The sequence below is a fragment of the Aulonocara stuartgranti genome, assembly GCF_965226115.1.
Source record: "Aulonocara stuartgranti genome assembly, chromosome: 4".
Taxonomy (NCBI): domain Eukaryota; kingdom Metazoa; phylum Chordata; class Actinopteri; order Cichliformes; family Cichlidae; genus Aulonocara; species Aulonocara stuartgranti.
Window position 1 is genome coordinate 11,035,412 of NC_138942.1, and position 18,937 is coordinate 11,054,348.

The window sequence follows — 18,937 nt, forward strand, 5'->3', positions numbered from 1 at the left end:
GTAATTAATGGCAGATTCAGTCCTCTTATGTGAAGTTGGTGCTTTAGGCTTATTATTATTGATGTGCAGGAGTCAATAGAAGCAAGTGGTTAGTGGACTGTGCTAAGCTGGGGAGCTTGTTGCTCCTTGTTGGTGCAGGAGAGAGGCGTTGAGGTACTTGGATTGTCACACTCATTAATATCAATATTGATATTGCAATCCATTAACACATTGTCACTCAAAAGGTGTTTAATGCATGAAAATACTATATATTGAACTTCTAAGCTATAAACAGCATGTTTATTTTTGTGCTTGGTTGGTATCTCTGTTTTGTTTTGGTTTTTTTTACAGTACAGTGGCTCTCATCTCCTTCAACCCTGCCATGTCTGCTGTCCACTCCCTCGGTAGTCTATCCCACCCGTCCAGCTCTATTCTGCTGTGGTCAGATCAGAGAGCCAAAGATTACAGCAGATTATCCTGCCCACAGGATCGCAACCCAACTCCAGGCGGCTGAACACAGAGCTGGCTTCAGCCTCTGAAAGTGCGCACAACACAGGCCTTTCAAGAAGAACCCAGAGGGACTGGCCGCAATCACACACCTGGCAAATGCCACAGGAAAGGGATTTATTTTATGAGCTACACTAGACAGGATAATCAGCATTTATTCCGCAAAGCAACAGGCCCTTCACTTTGTGAAAGGACAGCCACTGCCTGCCCTCTTAATCTATTAATGCACTGTGCAAAATAAATTCCACTGGGATTGAGGGGTTCACGTACAAAGCTTTGAGTATTTTCTTTCACCTGAGGAATCTGGGTTCTGCTGCTCTGTGGGTTGCCTTACACTTTGTATTCTTCGAAACCCACCAGAGGCATCTGTCACTTTACATCATCAGATCTCTGAACTCCTGAAAACTCACAGGAGTCTCTCGTCTCCAGGTGGAGACTAGCCCATTTTGTCGCCTTCCGCTTGAGAATTTGTGATGCAGCCAACAGCACAACACACAAAATCAGAAAACATGCTCCTTTGCTCAGTGTACACATTAATTTGATTTGAAACTATGAAGTTATTCTGCCTCTCTGCTTTAATATCAGGACATTAACATAAACATCAGATTAAAAATATTGGAACTGTATCCTAACTGTATATCAAAATGAAACTCCATATTTCAGGGTACAGGAAGTTATTTAAAGAGTTATAATAGGTTATTATTATATTTGCTATTTGGTTGTGAGTTTTGACGCCATGTGCTGCCAGGCCTGTACTGTGGCCATCTTCACTTCATGCTTGTTTCGTGGCCTTCCTGCCTTCAGTCTGTCATCAGAAACTGAAACACATGCTTGCTTGGACCGGGGTCAGATTAATGACTTAGCCAGTCAGTGGTATTTGCATATTTGTACATCAATATCGCTCCTTCACTTCTCTGTAGGTTTAGATTGAATTTCTGCTCTGATGTCCTGGGGGTCTTTGTATGCAACGAGCTAGACGAAGTCAGCCAAAAGACCATTAAAGCATAACGCTTCGTGCTGACAGTAAAAATAGCAGTCTCTTATGCAGAGTAAAATCAAAGAAAGCAAAAAACAGTGTTCTTACTGCACAATATAGATGACTGCTGTTTTTCTGATGTCTTCAGCATACATTACTGCGTAACTAAGGGCAAGGGGGTTATCACCGATTGACCAAACAGCTCTTTGTTACTTATAAGTGCCTCGTCCTATCGATATCCTTTCTCACTCTGGTTGTGTGCACAATGAATAATTACAACAGAGTTTTGTACACCCAGCTCAACCAGAAACCCCTCCTGTCTCCTGACTTGTCCTCCTTTCTTCACTCCTCATCCTCCGTCCTCCACGGAGATCCCTACGCTTTCATATGCAAATCCCTTCTGAGATCCCAGAGGCTGTTAGGTGTGAAAGGTAAATATTTTTTGAATCCCACTCTGCAGCTCTGTTTCTAACATTTTAATTTCCGAATATCGGGGCGGGGAACCATAGCGGTTCACTTAATGAGGATTGTTCCGTTTAGCAAGCTCCGTGTATGTTCGTGTAACGAAGCTCCGCTTTACTTCTGCTCCTCTCTGCTGTTGTAGAGACTGAAGCCGAGCTAAACAGATGGATCAGCTGACGAGGAGAACCATCCTGAGAGATGACAGATGGTGAGACGTGTTCATTTGGTGTCCTGTTTAGTTTCCCGCTACTGAAAATCCAGATGAATTGGGAGCTGTGAGAGCAACTCCTCGACAGGAAGAGAAACTGGTGTGTACGCAACAGCGAGAGCAATAAATTGATATTGATTCACTTTTGATGTTTAATGGAGTTTCTCAAAGGAGAGACGTGAGCAGTGGGGGGTGTGATTCGCAGAAGGAATGGGGGTCAGCAAGATAAAAGCAGTTTCTAGCAGACTCTGGCGTAATGAACTAGATTTTAATTGCACTGACCAGCGTTCCTCGAAAGTGGAAAAGTGCTTTTACAAGGCGCAATTAGTGAACATTATAGAGCACAGATCAAAAGAAAAGACGAGCTTGAAATGCGATAGGGCTGGACTGTGGAAAGTAGTGATATCACTAGCGTACTATACCACCAAATCCATAAACCTCCCTCCCCATTCTTTTGCCCCCCCTCCTTCCTCCCCAAGAAGCCCACACAAGGAGTGGTATTTTTAGCACATCACCCTATCTCTGAGATGGAGCGCACAACTCCCTCTCTGCAGGCTGGGGCTGCTGGGCCTCTTTTATTTTAATCCAGACTGGAGAGAGATGAAGAGAATGAGAGAAGAGTGTGAGTCATCCAGTGCTACCTTTGTGTCACTCTGTCTATGTTCTTCCCCACCATCTCACTATCCTCCATCTGTGTTTTTGCTCACTTCCACTGATCGCTAATCTATCTATCTATCTATCTGAATTTCATGATCTAAAAATTTCCATATCATTTCTGTAAATTCAAATGCTGTCACCACGAATTCAGTCTCGAAATGAGCTGCACACTCATAACCAGTCTTGGCATCCAATTCGTCATACATATTCCAAAGCACAAAGATGGTTGGCTGTATATTACCCTGGAATGATGGATAATTACCAATATAATTTGGTGCGAAAACAAATGCCGAGCAGGGGTTCAGCTGAGTGTGAAAGCGTACAAGGTTGATTTGAACACCCGGTGAAATGGCCCATTTAGCTTGATGCTCTGAATTGTCCTTTAGTGCATTTGTGGCGTGGCTAAGGAAAAGCGTGCGCACCGAAGAACTGCTTCCCTCTTTCGATGTGTTGCCTTTCATGTTAAATCCAACTGCTGTGCTAAAGGCAGCTGATTTTTAAGAAAATAATCAAAGCACATCATCTCAGATCTTAAAAAACGAAAGTTGAGTGGCAGAAAAATCCCAAACATTGAGCTGACACCGTGCAGACCTTAGCATAACTGTTTGTCATGTGACATCTTTCATAGTCATTTGACCCATTTTAAATATAACAGCATAAAGTCATGCTAGCAGCTCTGAGAAGCGCAGAATTGCTTTGAACTCAAAATGAATGTCACCATGGTAACATGCTCATGACAACACGGGTAGAAAATGTGTTTTTTCCCCCTTTCTAATGTCCACTGCGTTCTCTTAGAGTACAGGGCATGCTAACATTTGGAAATGAGCACAGCTGAGAGTAAATGGGAACGCCATTAGTCTTTTTAAAATGTAAGTTATTTTGTAAAAGCTGAAATTCTGATCTCGCTAGAGCTAAGACGATGAAAAGTTTGGATCGCATAGCCATTACAATTCAACTTCTAGGTATCAAAATGTAATTTATTGTCAAAGTATTGCACTCTAATGAATTCTGTAAACTTCTAGACCAAATTCAACAACCATCCATCAACTAGATGTTGCAACCAACTGATGCATTTCTAGAATAATGCATCTACCATGGTAGAAATATCCAATATTAACCAATGGTGCTTCAAGTTATTCTGATTATACTACATGAAGTCTATTTATATTTTAAGATTATAGCCTCAAAATATAAGTAATATCTCAGCTAAACTACATCCCCATAGATAGAAGACGCTCTATATTTCATGGGGGCAGTAAAAGAAAAGCTGTGAAACAATTATAGTACTTTAATAATTACAATAATAAGAAATAGGCAGTACCTGTGAGAATCATCTTAGTAAGAGAACAATAAGGAAATCAACGTGATTATCCTAAATAGCAGTAAGATATCATTAGTGAGAAGAAGGCAGCCTTATCTGCGTGGATTAATTTGTTCTGAAACTGCATCAGGGCCACTGCCATGCAGCCTGGCAGTGAATGCGACATGCTTGTCTGATGAGTCAATCTGTCTGTCAGTTTTGTTCTGATCTCATTCACTGCCCTCTTGTCCTTCTTCTTCTCCCTTTTTTTGAGCACAAGCACTGCAGTATTACACTTGTGTTCCCCAATTCAAATGTGCCCTTTCCACTTTTCCTTCTTTTCCCTACATCAAGTCACGCTCAAAGTTTTCATTCTCCGTCTAACTTCGTCCCATCAAGACCTGACCAAAAGTCCTGTCCACTCACCCATAACCCATCTGTTACCTAAATATGGTCATAGATGCCTGACAGGAATACTGCATTGATAATGAAAAATAAAATCTGACAAACAACAATAAAACAGTGTGGGAACATCTCATCTCTCAGGCCTGTTTCTAATGGATGAAGGATGATGCAAATAATCTGACATGTCTTGTCGTAATCCTGAAGCATCAGAGTCGCTGTCACTTTTGCTGGGCAATCGAATCCATCTACGGTAATTCTGCACACTCCCCAGCCACTTTGCTGGCTTTGACCCTCTGCTTGCCTTTAAAACTGCCTTAATTCTTCATGGCATAGATTAAACAAGGTGCTGGAAACATTCCTCAGAGATTGGCATCCTTATTAACATGAGAGAATCACATAGTTGCTGCATACAGCAAACTCTTTGATATGTTCAAGAAATCTTTGGCACATTATCCTGCTGGAAGCTTAGAGGATGTGTACACTGTGCTCATAAAGGGATGGACATGGTCAGCAACAATACTTAGGTAGGCTGTGGTATTTAAACTTACTTGGTAGTAAGGGGCCCAAAGTGTGCCAAGAAAATATCCCCCACATCATAGCACCACCACCATCAGTCTGAACCTTTGATGCAAAGCAGGATGGATCCATGCTTTCATGTTGTTTACACCAAATTCTGACTCTACCAACTAAGTGCTGCTGCAGAAGTTGAGGCTCATCAGATCAGGCAGGATTGTTTTCCAGTCTTCTATTGTCCAGTCTTGGCAAGCGAGTGAGAGTTGTTGCTGACAGGAGCAGGACTCTATGTGGTCTTCTGCTGCTGTAACCCATCAGCTCTAAGGTTCTATGTATTGTGCATTCAGAGATCCTCTTCTCCATACTTTGGTTGTAATGAGTGGGTATATTATTCATTAGAAAGTTATTGCTGCCTTCCTATCAGCTCAAAGCTCCTCTGGCCTCTGGCATCAACAAGGCATGTCCTCCAAGAGAACAGGATATAGCTCTTCTGTAAACCCTAGCGATAGCCGTATCCCACTTGATGAGCAGTTAAATGGGTTTATCTAATGTGGCCAGTGGCCAATAAGTATACATTTACTGGTAGTTTTGCTTCTTTTCTTCTAATACAAATTCCAAGTAGCACTGGTAGCTGGTAGGTGGACCAGCTGATATTAATCTCATACAATTTTTAAACAGACTCACTGATTTTGTTGATTATCTTTAACTAGACATCATTTTACTGCTGGAACTCTTGGAAATCCGCCTCACCTCCAACAGGGGACTGGAGCTAGTTATTTGTTTGTTTGTTTTTACTCTGATGCCAGAACCACTGGCTGCAGAAACTTCTAATTTTCCCATGATTTTACATGACAAATGGCGCAGTCACTGAAAATGGGCCATTAGTCTTGTTATTTAGCCTCTGGGGGCAGCTGCCAATGTTCTGGGGTTTATGGTGTAGCCAGTTGATATCAGAATAACTGATATCTGAGCCAGGTTTGCAGTCTCCATATGAATACAGATTAATTTTACAAAATTGTTGTCAGATGAGACTCAGCAGTTTCACGACTATATCGGTGCGTTCCTCTTTTGCTCTCCACTATTTTAAGCAATGAAGAATTTAACCACTCGGACTCGGGGATGGAAACCACGAACCAACCAAATAATCTTGTGAAATACCTTCACATTCTGCATTTTCACACGTACATACACATTTGTAGATGTATTTCAGTTGTGAACATCTCCATATTTACCTCTAATATGAATGCAAAGAAGCATTGCTCCTGCTGTATTTTTTCCCCTATCACCTTCTCCATTTGTCTTTTTCTTTCACCGACCACTGATGAATGGGCCCTTATGATGAGTCTTAAAGGTGCTGAAGATGTTAATAGTGTTATGTTCTCTTCTAATGGGAAAAAAGCAGGAGATGAGTAACATATATTTATCAGCAGAGAAATGAGTGAACCTGGGGAGCCAAGTGCCCCCTGACTGATGGCAAAATGATGGAGGAAGAAGCTGCGACTGGGTAATGAGGCCTGAGTGGCGTGATAGAAAAAGCAGTCACAGACTGGCAGACCGTTCCAAAACGTCAGAGTTGGGGAATATGGGCTGTGAGACTCCGCAGTATGTCCAAACAGAATGGATGTCTCCCACTCTGCGAGTCCCCAGACACTTTCCGTCTCACAAAAGCATTCACACGAGCACATGCTCGCACACAGACTTGCAGCCACAATCGTTGTGCCAGTGTGGCTTTCTGTCTGCCTTTCACAGACCAGGATTCAACGAAAGCAATGCACAGGCCTCATGCGCCACGGTTAAGCATTACTTTTCCACTGGCAGCACCAGACAGGCCTTGCCATGCGCCATGTGGAAACTGCTGGAAAAGGCCGGAAAGCTTGGAAACCAAATCAAAGTTTCGTGACGGCGCGACGTCTTGAACACATCTTTAGGAGATGCACCATGCCCTGCAGGGTGTGAAGTGAGGACATTACACACATACTCACACAAGTCTTTCACATTATCTCTCTGTTTCTGTCCTCCAATACACACACACAATCGCACACTCCACACTGATGCACAACCAGATGCTCTTGGACTAGTGCGCAGAAGCAGCCACATTCAATATCTTCCTTATACATATTGAAAAACAGAATGGAAACTGAAATAAAGTTCAATAAAACACTGGGAGCTCAGGCTGGTCTGGTTTAATCTCATTACACTGACAGCTGGAGGCTTCAATTCCCCCCCCTCCCCCCCCCTTCCCCATTTATATCACCCTGAGAAAGAAAGACCGGCGTTCATGAGCACAGCATCAGTGGCTTGTGAATCTACGCCCGTGAGTAGCAAGGGACACGACCAATCGCAGACAGGTCTTGCATCAAATCTGATGTGACAAAATACACAATTGCCATTGATCTGTGAAGACAGCAGCTCTCTGCCTGTATCCCCTAGACACATGTGCGCCTCCTTGTTTGCCACATTTACCTTCTGTTCCTTTCCAGTCTTCTTATCTTCACACCTTCCCCGTAGCATGGGCTTCTAACGTCCCACCTGTGTGACGCAAAGGAACGGACTGTGGTCTGTGAACACCAGGGCACCCTCCCCTCCCACGCAAAACCAACACATTTCCCTGATTGGATTCAGCTGATTTTAGCTGTCTGTCTGTGACTTCAGACTCTGCTGATGCAAAATATGTGAGGATTAGGTACTCTCGCTAAGGGACACTGGGAAACTTTTAGCCGTGCACTGTCAGTTCTGTGGATTGCACCAGAAATCTTTTAAGCTTTTTTCTGGGGGGAAAAAACCCCCAACAACACAAATGAGAAGCTTAGGGGAGGGAAAACTTGCATTGAATGAGAGAAAACTCAGTTCTGTTCTTCTTTATGGAAACCCTTCATAAGAAAACCTCCAAATCACATAAGTAATCACACAATAATCCCTTGACGCACAAACAAACAGAGAGAGAGGGTGAGACAGGATCGCTGAGGAAGAGAGAGAGAACTCGGACTACACTTCTGCTAATTACTCTGGCTTTGTTAGGGGTAAAATACACGTCCCAGCCTGCATCAGCATCATTAGGAAACACTATTCAGGCACAGTGTACTGTATGATGGATGATATAAGTGAAAAACTGCTCTGGACCCTGCACAAGAAAAAAAATAAAAATTATATATATATATATATATGCTCTCCATCACGTCACCTTGAACTGAAAAGTAGCATCAGATGAAAATACCCCGAGCCCTCAAGCCATGTGTGTGTGTTTTCTCTCCCGTTCTGCCCTCCAACAACCTGAATGTTGTTGCTTTTTAATGTGCGAACACATTTGCTCACACTTGATCTAGCAGGGGTCAGGAGCTGGAACTGCAGCTCTTTTTCTAACTGAGAAAACCGAGTTGTGCATCTGCCTACCACACCTTCAGTCAGCTATAAATCATAAGCTGCTTCATGCATTATGTAAAATGCACAAGTGTTCCCACAAACCTTGTTGCAGCTCCACAGATGGTTTTTTCCCCCTGTGTACACATATATTCCTCACACAAACCTATTGTATGTGTTTTAATTCTATATGTTGCTGAGTCTTTCCCTGTTAGCAGCAATAAAAGACAGAAAAAAAAAACTATTTTACCTTGGCCTTGAGAAGAAGCAGCATAACAATGTGTTCTTAAGCCCCAGCTGGCGTTGCCATATCTGCAGTATTGTAAAGTGAAAAGTGCAGGCTATTGTTGATACTCTGGCCAGGCACTGTGAGTCATTATAACATATAATGGGCAGTGACAGTCATTTGGCATTGAGCATTCTGACAAACTAAAGATATTAAATTAAGAGAAATGTAAATTATTAAATGAATCTGAAAATATCCTGCTTTATTTGAGGAATGATTTGTTCATTTGCAGGCTTGGAGCATTCTCTTTCAAAAACCGTCTCGCTGCTTGTTTCTTACTCTGTAATAAGGCTACAGCACAAGGTTATTTTTGTTAGTTCCTCTTCATTTGTAAGCCCTGGTTCAGTGTTCGCTGCGTGTACAGCACTGTGGAAAATGCTTGAGCTGCCCCTCATTTCTTTATATTCTCCTGAGGAAGTTAAAAACATGTGCACATTTATTGAAACATACATGAAAAGACAGTGTATAAGGCAAATGCTGAGTACAATTCTAATAATCTTGAATGTTGATTTTTGGGACCATATTTAGTTTTCCACACAGTCTGGACCCTCTTAGGGGAGCTTTCTTGTCATTTCTTTAAGTAGTCTTCAGGAATAGCTCTCCAGGCTTCGTGAAGTACATTCAAAGCTCTTCTTTGGATGTTGGCTGCCTTTTGTTCTGTTCTCTGGTTTAATAATGTTGAGGTTCGGGCTCTGGGGAGGCCAATCTGTGACTGATTGTGTTCCATTGTGTGTTTTTTCTTTCCAGGTATGCTTTTACTGTGTTGGCAGTTTGTTCGGGATCATTTCATGCTGAAAAATAAAGCCGCTGCCAATCAGATGCTTTCTACATGGTATTGCATGGTGGATCAAAACTTAACGGTACTTTTCGCCATTCATAGTTCCATAAATGTTCTCATGATCCTCAACACCACTGGCTAAAATTCTGACGAGGGTTCAGCAAAAAACAGATGCACCAACTGAAGGTCCAGATCCATCTATCAGGTTTGTTTCACATCTTAGCTGGATTTTTTTCTATTTCTTCTGCCACTTCTTCTTTGGTGTCCTCCACTTGTTACCTCAGATTTTATTACGGATGCATTGCACACAATGCTGAGATAAGCCACATTTTCAGCTGATACCTACCAGTATACCAAAAATACTGTTTTATGCCTGTCAAATTATGTTATCGTCGGCATCTTTTATAGCTTTAGCTACAGAAATTGGAGCAAAGGATGTATTTTGTGACAGGCTGCTTGGAACAAAGTGCCTAAAGATACAATTTAAAATTGGCTCCTTGCTAAGTTGTCTGTTATGCTGAGAATCAACACTGGTTCATCTCTTGAGTTTAAGGCTTTTTATGCTTGAACAACTCATAGGTTAAAGTTAAATAGTTCAACAAATAAACATAAAAAAATTACATTTCTTTGAAAGTGGTTAGATGGATGAGAACTGGACTGAAAATGAGTAAAAAAGCACCCAATGTGCAAAGAAAAGCTTTGAGAGACCTCTAAAAAGCACTTTAAATACCACTTCACAAGAAAGTCTGGCCCTTGGGAAGCAAAATATGAAGAAATGACAGGTGGCTCAAAACTTTTGCACAATACTTTCAGTTTAAATTTAACGGTGGTTTTGCTTTTTCACATGAAACTACTTTCTTCTGCTCTATATGTTCTTTGACTGTTAAAATAACAAATTATTATTTCACCTTGAAAAAATTGTACGTTTTATATTTAACTACTACCCAAAAACACTCAAATATGTTTTAAAAACTTGATCATTCTTTGAGACTGCTGTTAGAAATTATAAAGAAATAATTAGTGGTGGGTGTTTTTTTTTTTGTCAAGTGTCATTCCTGCAGGGGACGACCTAATCAGAGCAATCTTTGTAATCGCCTATTTCCAAGGTGCACATAGAAGAACATCGATATTAAAGAGGTTAAAGCCTTAGTAACACTTGGGTCATGGATCTGGATTATTCTTCTGAATCTGATTTGAATGAGGTGATAGATTTTGTGTATCAGTTACTGTTGCACCTCCTCCCTATGCATGTGGCGTGTGTGGAGTGATGAGGTTGAATCAGCCTTACAATATAAAGAGATGCGATTCATTTCCTTTTTATCTCTTTTTCTCTTTTTATAAAATCTCAAAGACTATTCAAGTTTTTTAAGTACATTTGCTACTTTTTTACTTGATAATTTGTAGCTATAATATTACCACCATCACCACCCACCTCAGCTGTCTAAATTAGCACACTATGAAAGATTTTTACTGGCATATTTAGCAAGCTCTCATGCTGTTATATTTTTCATAGCAACTGGATATTATTTACTGTTGTTTTCAGCATTTTTCCAATCAAGCTCACACAGTAATAGTACTGCTGAGTCAGACTGGGAATGGGCAAAAAACAATCTATTTCCTGCTGTATTTCTGTCCCAGGCGCTCTATATCTGTCAATAATAATAATGATATACAGTCAACACCTACGAGTATGATTTATGCCGTAAACAGAATAAAAAATGAGAGTCTGAACAAAGCGTTGGTTGTATTTGTTGCCTTAGTGTACAAGTCTGTGACACGTTAAGCCAGCATTAAAGCCATCTGTTACTCTAAACACGTATGACAGTCTTCCGTAGTCATCCATATAGCTGAAACTGAGCCAGTAGTTTTGGGCGGGAGCTCTGTCCTGGGGCACGAGGCCTGGAAGCGATATTTCAGATGAGATGTTGGCATCAGCGGGCAGCTGAACACAAGCGTGAGCATCCCCCCCGACGAGTGCGGCCTCTAGGTGCACACCTTCATCTGCTCCAGCCGTAATTTGCTGTGAGTTCTTAATTTAAACTCGGCACTCTTTGAGCATTCCTGACATGCCTCACATTAGTCCGACACGGTGCTCTGCTCAACAGGTGGCTACGGTTTTGTGCGCTCTGCTTCACTGAACGCGTGCTGCGCTGACACGCCGCTGACAGAGGGGTTGTCAGACTCACTCATTCAGACAGCTCTGCACTGAGACAGCAGCCTAAAGCGCTTTTCAAGGGGGTTGCCCCCTTTGCGACATCGTCAGAGACCGCCAGCTGATTCTGATTGATGGTGTATCACCTGCTTGAGCACCACATGGACACAATATTCTTATTCGTCGCTCTATCTTATAGGGAATCTCACACACGGGCATCATGTTGCCGTTTTCTATCAAGCTGAACTGTTTGCTGAGAGGTGAAAGACTAGCACTTATTGTGAAATGGAATACGCTGGACATTTTGACATTTAAATACTCCCAAGTCTCAGCAATAAAGACCTTTTTCTTGGTATGAAGTGGGCGATTTGATTACACTAAAAGGTTTTTCCTTTTAGTTCCCCTTAGTGCCTTTGGGCTCGAAGAATAAATTACGATTACTACTAAAAAAGAAACGCTTTATTTATTTATTTTGTATCAGACGAAAACTAAATCCAAGGAAATGGGTGATTGTAAATCCATACAGGAAGCTTTACAGAGTACTGTGTGTATTTTAATCTCACAGCATGATTAGGATGCTGTTTTTCCCAACTTCTCTTTGATGCAAAGGCTGTTTGAACTCCTTTTTTTTAGTGGCAGCTGATTTCCAGCCATGTGATGAAGGTGTTTGTGTCTGCCATGCCCTTGAAGTCTGTGATTTTTCAAGAAGCGACTGGAGCATGAAGAACTAAAAATCACATCAGTATAAAAACCTCGTTTTATGGGGAAGAATATAGGAAGAGATGAGGCGCTGCACACTGTTGGCGGTGGGCAGTTCATTTCACTGCCAGGATGTGAAGGTTTGAGATTCAGATATGGCTTTGAGGAGGTGGGGGGGTGAAATAAGAGATTTATGATAGTGTGCTTAATGCCGCTGTAAGCAAGAAGAAGGCTATCAGAAAGCATCTTGACGCTACTGGGAACCAGCGAGACGGGCCACACAATGGAAAGACAAAGCAGAGAGCAGAAATAGAGATGGAATCAATACTCTCCATTTACTCTGAGGTGAAAGGAAGCACTGAGAGGATAGGGGATCAAAAAGAGAGACATGCAGCAATCAAAGACTGTTATTTTAATGGACAAAAGACTGATTCAAGCAGTATAATTAGATAAGAAAAGGAAAAAAATAGCCATTATGAGGCTTATCATCATCATAGTGGGCATGTTGAAAGAGGTAAAAGAAAGTATTGCATAATCAACTGTGTCAGAAAGTTCCAAAAAGGCGATTTAATGAGCATGAGCGTGAAAAGGAATAGGGACTAAGGGGCTGTTACAGACTAAATGTAAGCAGCTGCAGCAAACACGGAGATAATCGTGGATAACAGGTGGACTTGTTGTGCAACTTGGATTTTTGATGCCGATGCTCACTTTGTTTCCTCTTACTGGGATCTCTGCCCATCCGCACTTGTTAAAAAGCACACACACACACACACACACACACACACACACACACACACAAAAACAACAAATGACTGGTGTATCACAACTCTGAGAAGATTCAGTGTGAAATCAATTAAAATGCAAAGACGCCAAGGTTTCCAGTCGATTCTTGAAGCTTAGCTGACGCCACTAAACGTGGTTACAGGAGGCCCGAGTGTCTGTGGGAGAGTCTGCAGGCAAACAAGGCGACGAGCAGAGAACAAACACAAAGAGGGACCTTGAATGAGGGGACCTATACATTCCCTTTGAGCAGACATCTGTTCGGTGTCATTGCTGAGGAAGGTTTTACCTGGGGTATCCGCCTGAGCCAACTAAAGCACAGTGAGCACGGTTCCAGTCCGTGTACTGCCTCCAGATACTAATTAGTGCTGAGAGCAGCGAGAAAGCACGATGTATTCACAGAAGAGCGCAATCTGTAGCCTAAACAGATGCTTGCACTACCTAAATGAGATAAGAGGTCTATTACTTAACGCTATTAAAACGCTTTTGGTGGGGAAGTTCCTGAATGCTCTCTGTATGAGACTTGGATCTCCTGTGTTAGAAATGCAAATGTATGATCAACAGCAAAATACTGCTGTTGTGGTAATTAACTGGAGCTGTACCTCATTATGAGCTAAATTATTATGGCAGCCGGCCAGTCACGCAGGGAAAAGAGCAGCTACAGCTTACAAATCAGCACTAGATCCCTCGGTGGGAGGGAGGAGGGGGAAAGGGGGGGGGGTGTAAAGAATGCATATGTGGTAGGTGAGGAAGTGAGCAAGCCTTTGGTTTGAAATTGTCGCAGAGGTTGCTGTGATCAAACTTCAATCTGAAGCCCTCAGTTCTTCAGCTGAGATGCATTAATATTCCCTTTTTCACCTTATGAACATACAAGTCATGATGCATATCCAGCGGGATCTGCTACGTACTGACAAATTATACAGTCGAGCCCATCAAGTGCCTTAGGCTTTGCCTTTTTTGGGTAAATGAAATCTATTCTACAAATGCACAAAACAAGTAACCATAGCAACTGAATTGCGGGAAGAGCTGTTACTCGTTCAGTGTCAGTCATTCATTTCATGTCGGAACTTCCCAGAGCGCATTGGGCATGGGACCTGATGGCTGATACGTTCATATTAACGTCCTCTGACAAAAGGCATGACAAGGCGGTTGAACAAAAGACATCGGGGAAATGCAGAGGAGGCAGACTGACACTCTTTGGGGGGGAAGCTGATTGCCACTAAGACTGCCATTTTGTAGGATAGAAGTAGAAAAGCTGCAGACTGGGATTCTTCAAACAGTTATGCAAAATCCCTTTTGTGTATCCCCCATCCGCTAGACTGGCGACTGTTGGGAGTGCTTTTTTATCAATAGTGAGGGTTTCTATTACAGTTCCCTGAACCCTGTCCAAAACAATTTCACCAGAAGCTCTCAGGCTCATTGATCTCTTGAAACCTCCTCCAGATGAGGCGCTGACCGACTCCTTAAGGTCTTCCACCGGGTCAGTCAGCACGCAACAAATCAAAGACCAATTATTCTTCCACTCTTCTGGAAAAAGAATCCTTATCTGGTACAGTTGGTCTTATTGTGTTTGCACAAAGCTAAAAACATTGAATTCGCATACATTAAAACTTAGAACCATCTAACCTGTCACCGATTCATGTTTGCTAAATTTGCGATGCCTTCAGAACATTTAAATCTAAGCAGATTTTAGGCTCTAACTGTTGGTCACTTCCTTGCCATATGATGGGGCTTGGAGCAGGGGCCTCAAATATACAGCGAGCAAGAGCCGGTCCAATCCGCCTCACTGGATGGCTATATTAAGTGTGAAAATTACAGGGGGGAGGGGGTCTAATTTGTTGCTGTATTTTGCTGCAAGGCACATTGTGTTGCAAGTCCCAAAGAAAGGATCAGATCATGAGAGTGATTGTCCAAAATGTCATTTAATCTTAGCAAGAGGTCAGATTTACAGCCTTCCTATTTCTCCTGGCCTTCTACTGAGACATATTGTGAAAATATACTTAGTTATCTCAGACTGTTCACCTTCTGATTTGTGAATGGATGGCTCCTTAAATGAGAGCTTGTTTAAAATGTACTTTGAGGAAAATTTCCAGACATCTGCATGTAAATAAGAGCATTCAGAGTGGTGAAAGCAGATGTGCATGAAGCTGCCTTCCATAGGCCACACTCAATGCAAGTTAGCCTTGAGCGAAAGAGCACAGCGCTGCTGGATCAACATAGATGTTTATAAATACAGTGAAGCGATGAGGCATCTGCTTGAAGCATCCATTATGTGGACATAAGCAAAGAGGCAGAATTTACAGTCGCTGCAGTATGTGAAAATAATAAAAATAGCTCCAGCACAGTGGAAATACCTCTGACCTCCCATTGATGTGAAAAGAGGTAAAACAAGGCCTGTTGGAAACCATATGGGCTACAGGTCAGACACTAACCTGTGCACAGCCCACACATAAATACCTCCACACACATTTCACCACCATCCGTGACACACAACATTCAACTAGCAGCCTCCATTCCTCCGTGCACCCTCCTTCCTGACCAGTGTGTAGCACAAACACCCACTGATCGCACACATCACTTTACAAATGTGCTAAGGAACATACACGCACACATGAACACGCACACACAGTTGGAGCCAGCTCCGTGTGCCCTCAAAACTGAGCTTGTTGGAATCGAATTATCTCTCTTTCTCTGCCCTCTCATGGTTTGCCGCCCACAGAAGGAGAAGGGCAGGCAGAGTCAGTCCCAATGCACTAAAGATTGGACTGCCTCAGAGCGTGTCCTGGGGACTAAAATACAAATCAGTCCTTCCTCCAGTCAGCTGGAGTTGGCCTTTCTCCCAGGGGCCTGCCGGGAAGGCCGTCTGTGGCATTGAAAAGAAAAAAACTGGAAAGACAACGAGTAAAAGAAAAAAAATGCTAGACCCCCACATTTCCATTGGGACCCACCACACAGCCATCAATGTGTCATCAGTGTGACAATCCTCTTGTTTAATGTGGTAGAGGCATGTTTGTGCTTCATGAGTGCATGGGAAAAGTTTAGGAGGATAATAAGGCAGTTCTAAGCAGTCCAACATGTAAACTAACGCCTTGACTTGGAGGAACATCAGGGGACTTCAGGTCATACTGAGAAAAGAAGGGAAGAGGGAGCAAACTAAAAACCAGCATAAGCACGAAAGCCCTCGTCTTTCTCTCCATGACAATCACTCTTTCACAGACAAGAATAAAAAAGAAAAAGAGTCACAACCAAGACTTTACTGCCTATGTTACCAGGCAGTAAATTATTTGCTGTTATAAGTTAAAAAAAAGGCGACAACACTGGACAAAACATCCTTATGCTGCACTCTCAGTGTCTCCTTAAGAGGATAAATGGAGCGTTTGTTGAGTGAGGACAAAGTAATCGTATCATAATCATGCAGTTCCACGACTCACTTAATGAAATGCCTTTAATCAAATATGTTTGATTAACATCTGTTGCTTAATTTGATTTAAGTGCTAGTGCAGTTTAGGTGTGCTGTGTCCTCTCGTTATGAGGCAGTGAATTTTTTACTGTCATGTCTGATCACAGAGCAGCAGTGTGTGCCAGCTAGATGCTTCCTGAAGCCATCTGTGTGACATTTCTGTGACACAAGTCCAGGTAACACTGCATCTTATTTTTTAGCCCACCAATTCACCACAAAAAGAGGGTCAAAGGTCAGGGAGACCTACATTTGAATTTAGAGACTGTCTTGATAAGGAGTTCATCAGCAGGGCACTTTTTTTTTTGCTCCAACGCCCACCTAGCCCCAAACCGCCCTCTGAGAACAAACTGATGCAGTCCCGGAGTGCGCACGCCGGCGATATCTCTGTCTTGCACGCACGAACGCACACACCAGACCTTTGATGCCATTAAAACCACCGAGCTTCATGTTACTTATCAACTAGTATGCTGACGCTCTTAACATTGTTAAGGTGCTCCTGCGTTTCGAGTGGGCGGCCTGGTTTGCGCTTCATACCCATCTGACAGAGTCTATCCAAAGACGCATAACGCATCTGTACCGAAAACCCACGCGTCCCGCCTCTCGATAGAAAGCGCTTCATATCAGTTAACCCTTCAGGCGCACTGCGTTATTACGCACTCATTAAAATGCCCCCACCCCTCCCCCGTTTACGCATATGCCTTGTGGGCTGTCATGGGCTATTATTGGGATGTTTGGAATGCATCTCTTTCTCGCCTACCGTTTGTTCCCGACACAATTTCCGATGGATGTGTTTGTGGTCCCGTGGAAGGAGGATGGCCAGGACATCCGAGACTTTTTCAGTCCCGGTCTGTCGCTCGTATCCACGGCGTCGGAGCGCTCCATGTGCCGGTGGTGATGCCGGTCTGTGTCGGAGTACCCCCGGTGTTTGATTTTGATCGGGGTCCGGGGTTGCCTCCAAAGATGCTGCGGAGGTTTCAGAGTCGCCTGTCCTTCCCGGGGAACCGGGAGCGACAGGGACAGGCTCTTCTTCGAACATGGTGGTGGTTCCATCATAGTGCAACAAAAAAAAAAAAGAAAAAAAAAAGAAAAAAAATCTTTTTAACTTCTTGATTAAATAATATGGCTGTATTCGCTTATTTCAAGCACAAAACAAAACATGTCATGTCCCTCTCTGCCATTTGATCTCTGAGAGAACAAACCAAAGTGACCAAGTCCAGCGCAGCACCGGTCTCTATGCTGCTTTCTGAATAACATCAAAAAACTGCCACAGTGGTAACCTGACAAGTCATCCAAAAATCAATAATCTCATTGTTCTCGGTGGAGATCAGTTTTAGTTTATCCCCAAATCTCCAGTCTTCCGTGATCCTCACCAGTTCGGGGTTTTGGTGATGAGACACCGGTCCTCCTGCTTCTCCTGAAGTTTGACGCCTCATCGCCCATGGCGCACAACCAGATGACTGTATTTATTTTAGAGAATTTATTGCTTTTTATTAGCCACTTATTGCAGAGACACACAGATCGCCGGCGCTGGCTCTCCCCGCTTTCTTTCTCTGTCTCTCGCACTCTCTCTCTCTCTTTCTGTGTGTGGTATTATTGCTGTCCGTATGTTTTTTCAGCAGAGCTCAAATTTCCAAGCAATTTCCATTAAAGTACTCAGTCTATCGTGGTTCGTGTAGAGCTACAGCATCTCTGTGCGTACACCAAGCGCAGAAGTCTTCAGCAATTCCTCGGTGGAGATATTTTTCTTCTTCTTCTTCTTCTTCTTCTTCTTCTTCTTCTTCTTCTTCTTCTTCTTCTTTTTAACTAAAAGGCTTAACAGGACTCAGAAGCTTATCTTTAATAGATCAGGATGCTGAAGAAAGGTTGGACATATCCAAAAGGCATAAGCGATCCTTTGCTGTCCAGATTTTCTCTGCTTCAGTTTTTCTTTCTTTCTTTTTTGTTTCTTTTTTCAGTCAGAATGCATCGTAAAAGGAGAGAATTCATAGTTGCGGTGGTTCAGTCATCCTGTGCAGTGTGGGCCATTATCTCCCCATCCTCATATTTGCTGGAGTTCGACGGCAAACACTGGCTTCACCACAGCACTCTCTCTCTTCTCTTTCTCTTTCTCTCCCCCCCTCCCTCTGTTCTGGTCCATCCAGTCTCTATATGGTGGATGGGTGGTTGCTCTCCTCAGTGAGCACTGTCAGCACTGGGGGGGGGATTTAAACCATTTATTTGCACATCCATTATGCTTTGCCCCCTGTCTGCTCACTTGGCATTTCCGTGAGAGAAAACAAAAGCAACAAATTGGCCAAATCATGTCAGCTGAGAAAGAGTCTTATAACATCTGATATGCCATCTAAAACACCACTCTTTATCATTTTTACCTATCTGAGGCTGATAGTTGTTGCTTTGAGTTACCATCTCAAGCTTGAG

General features: G+C 42.8%; 1 protein-coding gene across 1 annotated transcript in view; it reads right to left on the reverse strand.

The window, feature by feature from the left end:
* pde4a (phosphodiesterase 4A, cAMP-specific) overlaps positions 1-18,571 on the reverse strand; it is a 50,592-nt gene extending 32,021 nt beyond the window's left edge. Inside the window, exons 1-2 of the mRNA XM_082531883.1 lie at positions 18,324-18,571; positions 17,277-18,290 (exon numbers count right to left, since the gene is read on the reverse strand). Of these exons, the coding sequence (XP_082388009.1) occupies positions 17,277-17,572 (296 nt within the window). The 5' untranslated portion in view covers positions 17,573-18,290; positions 18,324-18,571. The remainder of the gene's footprint in view (positions 1-17,276; positions 18,291-18,323) is intronic.
* Positions 18,572-18,937: the final 366 nt, after the last annotated feature.